The 10,311-nt window shown below is 40.4% G+C and overlaps 2 protein-coding genes across 2 annotated transcripts in view; one reads left to right on the forward strand and one right to left on the reverse strand.

Annotated features, from left to right (window-relative positions):
• Positions 1–5,524, reverse strand: part of LOC138759503 (transmembrane channel-like protein 7) — a 46,654-nt gene extending 41,130 nt beyond the window's left edge. The window contains 3 exon segments of the mRNA XM_069930030.1: positions 908–1,056; positions 1,214–1,451; positions 5,371–5,524. Of these exon segments, the coding sequence (XP_069786131.1) occupies positions 908–1,056; positions 1,214–1,451; positions 5,371–5,395 (412 nt within the window). The 5' untranslated portion in view covers positions 5,396–5,524.
• LOC138759504 (somatostatin receptor type 2-like) overlaps positions 1–6,342 on the forward strand; it is an 88,545-nt gene extending 82,203 nt beyond the window's left edge. The window contains exon 6 of the mRNA XM_069930036.1: positions 6,066–6,342. The gene's annotated coding sequence lies outside the window, so the exon portion shown is untranslated. The remainder of the gene's footprint in view (positions 1–6,065) is intronic.
• Positions 6,343–10,311: the final 3,969 nt, after the last annotated feature.

A 10,311-nucleotide genomic window follows, 5' to 3' on the forward strand; every position in this document is an offset into this window, starting at 1 on the left:
TTGTCAGTGAGGTGGGCTCTGCGGTATATATATATCTGACAGGTGGCACCAGTGGCCCAGGCCTCCTTCAGATACGGAGGCGCTACAAGGCGCCTCTGGAAAAAACAGGCCCTTTCAGGCCTTTTAGGGCTGCCACCTGAAAGGTGAGTTTTCAGGTTGGGATCCGCTCCTGCAGGTCAAAGAGTATTCTCCAAATAGCAAAGGGAAAGATGAATAAGGAAATCACAAATAAGCACCTTTCCCTTTGCTACATAAAGATCACCTGCTCAGCTTCTCCAGCATTTTGTGTTTTTACTCCAACCACGGGGTCTACAGATTTTTGTGATTTGCCGGTACTTCTTTCATGCAGATGTGGGTTTTTTTTTTTAGCTTTCTGCAATTGTAAATAAGCTGGATTTTGTTTATTTCAAAGAATCATTCCAGTTCCTCTTCAGTGTTGGGCCCACAGTTGCCACACTTAAAGAGGTATTTCCTTGATTATTGAATGGAAAGGTCACAAAAGCTGTTACCATCCGCAAGATACTGACTTCATAAACCTGTGGATGGTAGCTTTTGATCATTGGTTCCTCAGCCAGTCACATATGCACCAAATGTCTGAACCTGCAGTGATTGAGTAAATGAAAATCCTTCCTTCTGTCATCTTATAATTTCCTCATTCTTTTTCTGACTTTCTCTATAAAACAATGTAAACATGCCTTGCAATTTACCTGAACCATATTAATTATTCTCCAGCATTTTATTTCTTAAAAGCAATCCTCCCCTCCAACACATGTGTTCAGCTATTTGGACACTATTGCTATAATGTTTAATTTTCTAAATTATTTCCTCATTGAGGTCCATTCCCATCTTCCGACACTTTGATCTTGTGTGTGCTCTAAATGCAATTCACATTAAAAAAAAGTCAAACCTTCTATTTCATTCAGAGACCTCTTCCACGGTTCTAACCAGGATATGGCACGTGCCACTCCCTCCGGCAGCCTCCTCAGTGATTTCTGTAGACTCTGCTTCCATATTTCCTGGCTGCTGAGAAACCTGGAGTCATTGTTTCTTTTTTCCCTGTGTGGAAAAGTAACCTTTCAATGCTGGAACAAATAATGACATGAATTGCTCACTAATTCATTTGTCCAAGTGACAAATCAGCGTCGCAGGCGATGTAGCATCAAATGATTTAAATATGAACACAAGAAAAGCTGTCCCATGGGGTAGAACTTACCTCACTTTCTTCTTCTCTGCCATACTGATAGGAAGCACCCTCAGAGACTGCTTGACATCCATCTCATTACGCACATATTCTGAGGTTAAAAAAGTAGTCAAGTTCTTGACTGAAGACTCGTGGTTATTTTGGGAAGTAGTGGATTTTGTTCTTCTCACTGACTTGTAACTTGGAAATTGCTGAAAAATGCTGGATTCAGTGCCTGATTGCAGGGAAGCTTTGCGCGAAGAATTTCTGTCTGTTCAGAAAGAGAATATACCTCGTCACTTTATCAAGTAACCATCCGCTTAATTCTTTGTTACTTTGAGTAAGTTTGTTCATTTGTTCTGACCAGACAATATACAATATACAAACTTCTGTATGGAACCTGCTTCATACGCCATTATTCTATTCAATAACGTCATGTATTTATATAGGTGATTTTAAAAGTTACCAAGGCACGCTACACTACATTATTCAGAAAAGAGACCAAAGATTTGGTCAAAGAGGGTGATATGGAAGGAAATTTGTTGTCAAGAGTGAAAATTCATGTGATTGACTTGAAGTATACTTGAATCTGTTACCGAAATAGGGAAAGGTGAGAATATCAAGTGATCTAAATGCAGGAATGAATGTGTTCTGTCATTCAGATTAGCGGGATATTTGGTGTTTAGTTGTAGCTCATCTAACTAAAGAATCAGCCCCAAATAAAAAAGCTAAAACACTCCAAATGCTGGAAATCAGAAAGCAAAAAAGAAAATTATAGAAACAATTTCACAGATCAAGGAGCATCAATGGAGAGAGAAACAGATTTAACGTTTCAGGTTGATGACCATTTTGAAGAGTTCTGAAGAAAGATCATGGACTTGAAATGTTACCTCTCTTTCACCTCCCCGCTGATGCTGACTTGACCTGTTGAGTATTTTCATCATTTTCTGTTTTTGATCTGTTTATAAAACCTGGTCTCTACCCCAGTTCTCAGACATTCTGGAATGTCCGTATCAAGTGCCCTGCAGAATTTGGAAGTTTCCATTAAGGTCTGAATTGGCAATAATCTATGTTCTACAATTTGTAAATATAATAATGGTGATCATGGATGCTTGGATGGTATGGTTTCAGCGCCATGAATCTGGCACTATCAGTAAAGAGTTTGTCTGCTCTCCCTGTGTCCATGTGAGTTTTATCTTGGTGCTCCAGTTTCCTCCCACATTTCAAAAGATTTACAGGGTTAATGAGTTCAACGGTCACATGGATGTATTTTGGTGGTGCGGGCTCATGGACCAGAAAGGGCTGTTACCATTTTGTATCTCGAAATAAAAAAAACTTTGTCCTCTTTCATACATTTCCAAACAAGCAATGACATTTTTTTTACAAGTTTAGACATGCTTTGGTTATGTAAAGTGTTTAAAATAACAGAATGGTGCACCAACAACAACCTTGCACTCAATGTCACCAAAACCAAGAAGCTGATTATTAACTTCAGGAAGGGAAAATCAGAGGTGGACGATCCAGTGATCTTTGGGGTATCAGAGTTGGAGAGGGTGAGCAAATCTTGGAAGACCTTTCCTGGATCCAACACACAAATGACATCATGAAGAAAACACATCAGCGCCTCTACTTCCTCAAGAGTTTGCGGAGGTTTGGTACAACATTGGAAACCCTGGCAAATTTCTACAGATGTGTGAGGAAAGTGTGCTGACCGGCTGCATCATGGTCTGGTATTAGGACACCAATACCCCTGCATGTAAAGCCCTGCAAAATGTAGTGGACACAGCCAGGTAAAACCTTCCCCACCACTGAGAGCATCTACAGGGAATGCCACTGTCTGTAGCAATCATCAAGGATCTACGCCACCCAGTACACACATTGCTCTTGCTGCTACCATCAGGAAAGAGGTCTAGGTGCCACAAGACTCAGACTCAGAATTTATTGTCATGAACACGCCATGAAATTCATTGTTTTGCTGCAGCGTTGTAGTGCAAACAATTATATAAACCACCGTACAAAAAATAAATCAAAATAGTGCACAAAATGCCAAAATAAGGAAGTGTCTTTGGTTCATTGATCATTCAGGAATCTGATGGCAGTGGGGAAAAACGCTGTCCTTGAGCCGCTGAGTGCTCGTCTTTAAGCTCCTGTACCATTTTCCTGATGGGAGCAGAGTGAAGAGGGTGTGGCCTGGGTGGTGGTGGGGGTCCTTGAGGATAGAGGCTGCTTTTTAAAGACATCACCTCCTGTTGATGTCCTCGATGGAGTTAGGTCTGGTGCCTGTGATGTCACAGACCGATTTAAGAACCCTTCTTGTCCTGACAGTTGGCGCCTCCAAACCAGTGATGCAACCAGTCAGAATGCTCTCCTCGGTATACCTGTAGAAGTTTTCAAGAGTCTTTGGTGACATGCTGAATCTCCTCAAACACCTCACAAAGTATAGCCACTGGCAAGCGTACTTTGTGATTGCATCGACATGGAGGCTCAACCAGGTTCAGGAACAGCTGCTACCCCTCCACCATCAGTCTCCTCAACCACAAATTCAATCAGAGAATCACTTAAGGACTTTTATTTTTGGACTTTATTGATATTTTTTCTCTCTGTATTATACAGTTTGTTTACATTTATTTGTTTCCATATATACATTGAGTAACTTTCTTTTGCATGACCAGTAAGTGGTAATTCTACCTCACCCATAGGAAAAAGAATCTCTAGGTTGTATGTGATGTCATGTACAGGTGCTCCTCAACTTACTTTGGGATATGTTCCGGCAAACCCATTTTTGATGGGTTGTTTACAGCACAGTCCTTCACACGATCTCCTCAGAGATTGTGAGCGTGTTTGAGTTAGGATTGCGAGAGAGTATGTTGTACGATACTCTTGCGCAATGCTGCCTTCACCCAGAATCGCGAGAGAATAGCGAACTGCATATCACAAATGCAGGAACAGATCAGAATTTGAAATTGAAAGTACGGATTCGAACCATTATAACTTTGAAAAATCTTAAGTCGGACCTTCATAAGTCAAGAAGCACCTGTATGTACTCTGACAATAAATCTGAAAACTGAAAAAAGTTTAAAAAAAAACTAGGAAGTGTATAGCGGTAACTTGGAAAAATGATGCGGAGTTGAGTATACAGAGATTGCATAATGAAATTCAATCATGTTTATGTTTATAAAAAATTACATATAATTTGCAAAATAATTATTCTTTCTTTGAAAAAATGTGGACTTCATACTTGAAATGTATGAATTTAGATGTTAAGTAATTTTTTTATCATTCTTGTTTGAATTGTTGAAATGATGTATTGCAACCTAACCCACTGTGTTTGTTTTAATACTTTCTTTTGTATATATGAAGCTCTGAGAGGGCCGGGGGGAGGTGGGCAGAGGGATAGTAAGGGGTGGGGGGTATAGGGGGGTAATTTAGAGGGGTGTTTTTTTTATATTTTTGTATTTAATGTTTGAATTTTGTAACACTTAAAAGAAAGTTTAAAAAAAACTAAGACAGCAGCGGCACCTTCCACCCCAACTTCATCTTACTGGTTAGGACATAGAAACACCACATACGACAAGGGCAGGAAAAGCATGGAAAGACTACCTGGAAATAAGCCACAAACCACCCTGACTTGGAAATGTGTCACTGGCTCCTCACCACTGCCGGGTCAAAATCTCGAAATTCCCTCCCTTACAGCATAGCCACACCTCAAAGGACCGCAGTGGATCAAGAAGGCAGTTCAACACCATCACTGGAGCCACATTTAGCCTGCAAAGCCTACATTGCTTGAGTGAATTTTTTAAAACTGAGAAGTGCACCACAGCCTCCAAACAAAAGCAGACGCAGAAAAATAATGAAAAAAATAGGATATGGGCAGAGTTCCAGACAGTGAACTGCTGGTAAATAAACTTGAGGGATAGTTTAGTGCAATAAAACATAAATAATGGGTTTCAATATTCTGTCCAAATAAAGTCAATCCTATTGACTATTGGGCTGGTACTATTTTTCAAGAAAAAAAATTAAGACACATAAACATTTAACATATAATTGTATTACATATATTAAAGAAAATCATAGATTTTGAGAACTGATGCCAAATATTAGCATGAACTTAATTTGTTGTTGTTCATAACCTATTCTTGAGTAAGATTTAAATTTTGGTTCCAATTCACCGTAGTAAATGTCTGACTCACCTGATTCTACATCTAATACGTCCATAGTCCCTTGCTCCGTGTTCTGGTGCAATTCCAGTGAGCATTTGTAAAGACCATTTGATTGTCTTTGGAGAAGCAACCTTACAGTTCAGCCATCATGCAAAATGTAGACATGCTTGGCAGTTCTGTGAAGTCAGAGGACAAATCGTTCATGTGACAGGAAACAGAACCACCACACCACTTCCCCAAATCGAAAAACAAGTGTTGCACGAAACTCATAAACCATCTGCAAATGAACCCCAGAACCTAAAGGTTATCACTGATCAGCACATCTAAGGAAATGCACATCACGATTCTGTTCTACTCCCATCCTTTGTTCACCTCCTACATTTTCCGATAATGCTCAATCGAACTCACACTTTGAATAGGCATTTTTATGGTTTTCTAGACTCAAAAATGAGTCAATTTTTTAGATTCAACGCCCATGAGAGACTGTGCCACCCGATTACATCCAATTGACCTAAACCACTGGTATGTTTTTGAATGGTGGAGGAAACTGGTGCATCCATGCAGACCCCTGTGTTTTGTGTCAACAGCTATTAGTGTGATCCTTCTATATTTATGACAACTTATCTAGCTCGAGTTTCTTGTCCCTTACACCACTTCTTATGATAACAATGACAAGATGATCGTAGGACTTATTTTTATTTCTTCATTCTCTTTTGCTTCTGCAGACGACAGATGGAAAAGTAACCAGCACTGTGAGAAGCAGATAAATGATGCAGCAGTTTTAAGGTTCTTCGTTTGTACTATTGATATCTCCACCCCATTTCCCTCCCCTCCCCCTCCCCCATCGTGGTTTACTAACATCAGTCAACTTAGAAATCGGACATTTGGTCCCCTCAACCAAATAAAGTGGGCAACAATTTCTTTCCCCAAAAAGGTTTGCTTCCTGGAAAAAAAATTGGGATGACGGACAACTACAAGCTGCACACAAGTGATAATTTCAGATTTGCCATATCTTGTAGAAAGTTGGAGAAACATTAAATTAACTTTTATCAATTGCATAATGATGCTGACACATTGCATTATTTCAACTCACCTAAAAAGTTTTGCAGCTGATTTTTGGTTGTTCTCAGCATGTGATGCCTCTCATGTCAGTGTCCAACAATAGTCGGCCAGCATTGATGGATTCTGGTTGCCCTGATACCGCTTTTCCATGGTCGCAATGTCCTGGTGAAACCTTTCACCATGTTCGTCACTGACTGCGCCAACATCAGCAGAGAAGACGTCTAAGTGCGAATGCAGAAAATTAATTTTCAAGGACATGTTGCACTTTATGGTTTCATGCAGTTAAATCATGTTGTCAATCAGCTGGAGGTAGGTTGGTACTCTGTAGTTGCCAAGAAAATTCTCAGCAATAGCTTTAAATGCATTTTAGGTAAATTATTGGAAGGTATTCTAAGAGATCGGATATACAATTATTTGGATAGTCATGAACTGATTAGGGATAATCAACACAGCTTTGTGTGTGGTCGGTCATGTTTAATCAATCTTATAGTTTTTTGAGGAGGTTACCAGGAAAGTCGAAGAAGGAAAGGCTGTGGATGTTGTCTACATGGACTTTACTAAGGCCTTTGACAAGGTACTGCATGTGAGGCTGGTCAGGAAAGTTCAGGCCCCAGGTATTCATGGTAAAATAGTGAACTGGATTTGACAATGGTTGGACAGGAGAAGCCAGAGAGTCGTGGTGGATGATTGCTTCTCAGACTGGTGACTGGTGGTGCTCCTCAATGGGGCCATTATTGTTTGTCATCTATATCAATAATCTGGATGATAATATGGTAAATTAGATCAGCAAGTTTGTAGGTGAGACTAAGATTGGAGGTGTGGTGGGCAAAGAAGAATGATTTCAAAGCTTGCAAAGGGATCTGAACAAGCTGGTAAAATGGGCTGAAAAATGGCAGATGGAGTCTAACGCAGACAAGTGTGAGGAATTGCATTTTGGAAGGACAAACCAAGAAAGGACATATACAGTAAATGGTAGGGCAGAGGAGAGTGGTAGAACAGAGAGATCTGGGAACAGAGATACATAATTCCCTGAAAGTGGTGTAATTGGTGGATAGGGTTGTAAAGAGAGCTCTTGGCATATTGCCTTCATAAATCCAAGTATTGAGTACAGGAATTCAGATGATATGTTAAAGCTGTATAAGACATTGGTGAGGCATAATTTGGAGTATTGTGTGTAGTTTGGGTCAATAAGATAGAAAAAGTGCAGAGAAGATTTACTAGGATGTTGCCCAGACTTAAAGAACTGAATTACAGGGAAAGCTTAAACAGGTTAGGACTTTATTCCCTGGAGCATAGAAGAATGAGGGGAGATTTGATAGAGGTTTTTAAAAATATGAGGGGGATAGACAGAGTAAATGTAGATAGGCTTTTTCTACTGAAGGTAGGTGAGATACAAATCAGAGGTCAAGGGTTAAGAGTGAAAGGGGGGAAAAGTTTAGGGGAAACATGAGGGGGAACTTCTTCACAGTGAGTGGTTGGGGTATGGAATGAGCTTCCAGCTAAAGTGGTGACTGTGGGCTCAGTTTTAACATTTAAAAAGAATTTGGACAGGTACATGGATGAAAGAGATATGCAGGGCTACGGAGTGGGTGCCGGTCAGTGGGACTAGCAAAAAAAATGGTTTGGCACAGAATAGAAGGGCTAAAGAGGACTGTTTCTGTCCTGTAATGTTCTATGGTTCTATCTCATGCATGTCCAGGCCCAAGACAATATTTACATAGCACCTGTACTGAGTGCATGCTTGGACTGACCAAAACAGCTTGCTTTGAAGGCAATATACAAGAATACTTAAAATATGACAGGAAATCAGAAAAAAAATGTTATATCTCAAAAAAACGGTACACGATAGGAAAACTTTAAGGATTTTTGTGAACAGCAGCCCAAAATCTACAAAATACACCCAAAAGTGTTCATGATGCAAAAATCTTTGTTGTCCAGTGATATTGAGGTGGGTTGTGAAAAGTTAGAGTCAAAGTGCTAAATGGTACCCCAATAGTCACAGCCTGGAGGCCTGAGAAAGATCAATTTATTCCCACTCTGCTTTTTTCCATTGATCAATTTTCAATCCACATCTGTATCTAACACCCAATTCCATGTACTCAACCCCAATGCAGAAATAATCAAATGCTTTCTGAAAATCCAAATACATCACATCCACTGGTCTCAACCTTAAAGAAAGCTAATAGATCAATCATCATTTCCTTACATAAATCCACATTGACTATGCTCAACCCTACATTTTTTTCAAGGGTGTCCTATTTTTACATAATTGGTCCAGCTAAAATTAATTTTGAATCATAAATAATCCAGTGATCCAATTATTGGGCTGAAATTTTGGAATGTCTGCATGAAATTGGATTTCAAGTGGAACCGATTTGTAAATTCCACGCTTTTATTTAAGTTTACGAGCAGACACGACCAATAATAAAAGTGTTCTTTTGATCTTTATTTGAAAAGTTAAAGTTACATCAAGAGATCAAAAAGATGTGACATAGACTTTATTGCTGGATAATTTACTTGACGTATTCAGGGATTTCCAAACATCTTATGGTGATAAACTTCGGTTTTCTTACATTTAGCTCCTTAAGTTTCAGCTCCTATAGCTCTGCATTAAAATATTTATGGTTTTTCAGATAATATGGTACCGAGAAAGCACATTTATATTTATTTAGCAGGAGAGGATTAAGCCTTTTTGATGAGTTGAGCCATCAGAATTATTCTTAATTATGCCTCTTCAGCGTCTGTAAGTATCAAGTGATCAGAGAAAACCCTCCATGAGCGCTCCGTACATGCAGTCCCTTCTCTGCCACACAGAATTCTGGGAGGGCAGGTCCACCATCACTCCACTCGATGCATGTATTTCATCCCCAACTTTCCCACGGTCTTTATAAATTGTTTTATACTGTGCTATCTTCTTTGGCTTGGCTTCGCAGACGAAGATTTATGGAGGGGTAATGTCCACGTCAGCTGCAGACTCGTTGGTGACTGACAAGTCCGATGCGGGACAGGCAGACACGGTTGCAGCGGCTGCAGGGGAAAATTGGTTGGTTGGGGTTGGGTGTTGGGTTTTTCCTCCTTTGTCTTTTGTCAGTGAGGTGGGCTCTGCGGTCTTCTTCAAAGGAGGTTGCTGCCCGCCGAACTGTGAAGCTCCAAGATGCACAGTTTAAGGCGATATCAGCCCACTGGCGGTGGTCAATGTGGCAGGCACCAAGAGATTTCTTTAGGCAGTCCTTGTACCTCTTCTTTGGTGCACCTCTGTCACGGTGGCCAGTGGAGAGCTCGCCATAGAACACGATCTTGGGAAGGCGATGGTCCTCCGTTCTGGAGACGTGACCTACCCAGCGCAGTTGGATCTTCAGCAGCGTGGATTCGATACATAATGCTTAATTGTCTTATAATGATTAGGCATGATTAATTTTGTTTAAGTACAAGATCATAATACATTGATCAAGATTTAGTAAATTGAATACAAAGTTTATAGCTTCTTTTTAATCTTTTGTTTCCTTCACGTTCCTATACTCACGCAAAAATGTCATTGAGTCACTACTTTGTCCCTGGATAGCCCATGTCCCTTTCACACTGGGCTAATCAGCACGCAGGCGTCTGACGACCCTGGGGATGATACACCCTCCCTAGGCAGTCCATCCCCAGTGTGATTTGATGTCTGCATGGCGATTAATGTGCATTAACGAGCCTGCAGCTGGCGTGGACATTACCCCTCCATAAATCTTCGTCCGCCAAGCCAAGCCAAAGAAAAACACTGGACCCTTAACTGATATATTGGCTGTTAATTACTAGAACAAGGTGCCAGTGTGAAAAGGGCTTGCGATTTTAACAGTTGCGTCCGGACTTGTCTCTCTGTGAACCTGATACTTTTCCAAACACGGCAGTGGAAACACTTAAGGAGAT

The sequence above is a fragment of the Narcine bancroftii genome, chromosome 3, assembly GCF_036971445.1.
Source record: "Narcine bancroftii isolate sNarBan1 chromosome 3, sNarBan1.hap1, whole genome shotgun sequence".
NCBI classification, from domain to species: Eukaryota; Metazoa; Chordata; class Chondrichthyes; order Torpediniformes; family Narcinidae; genus Narcine; species Narcine bancroftii.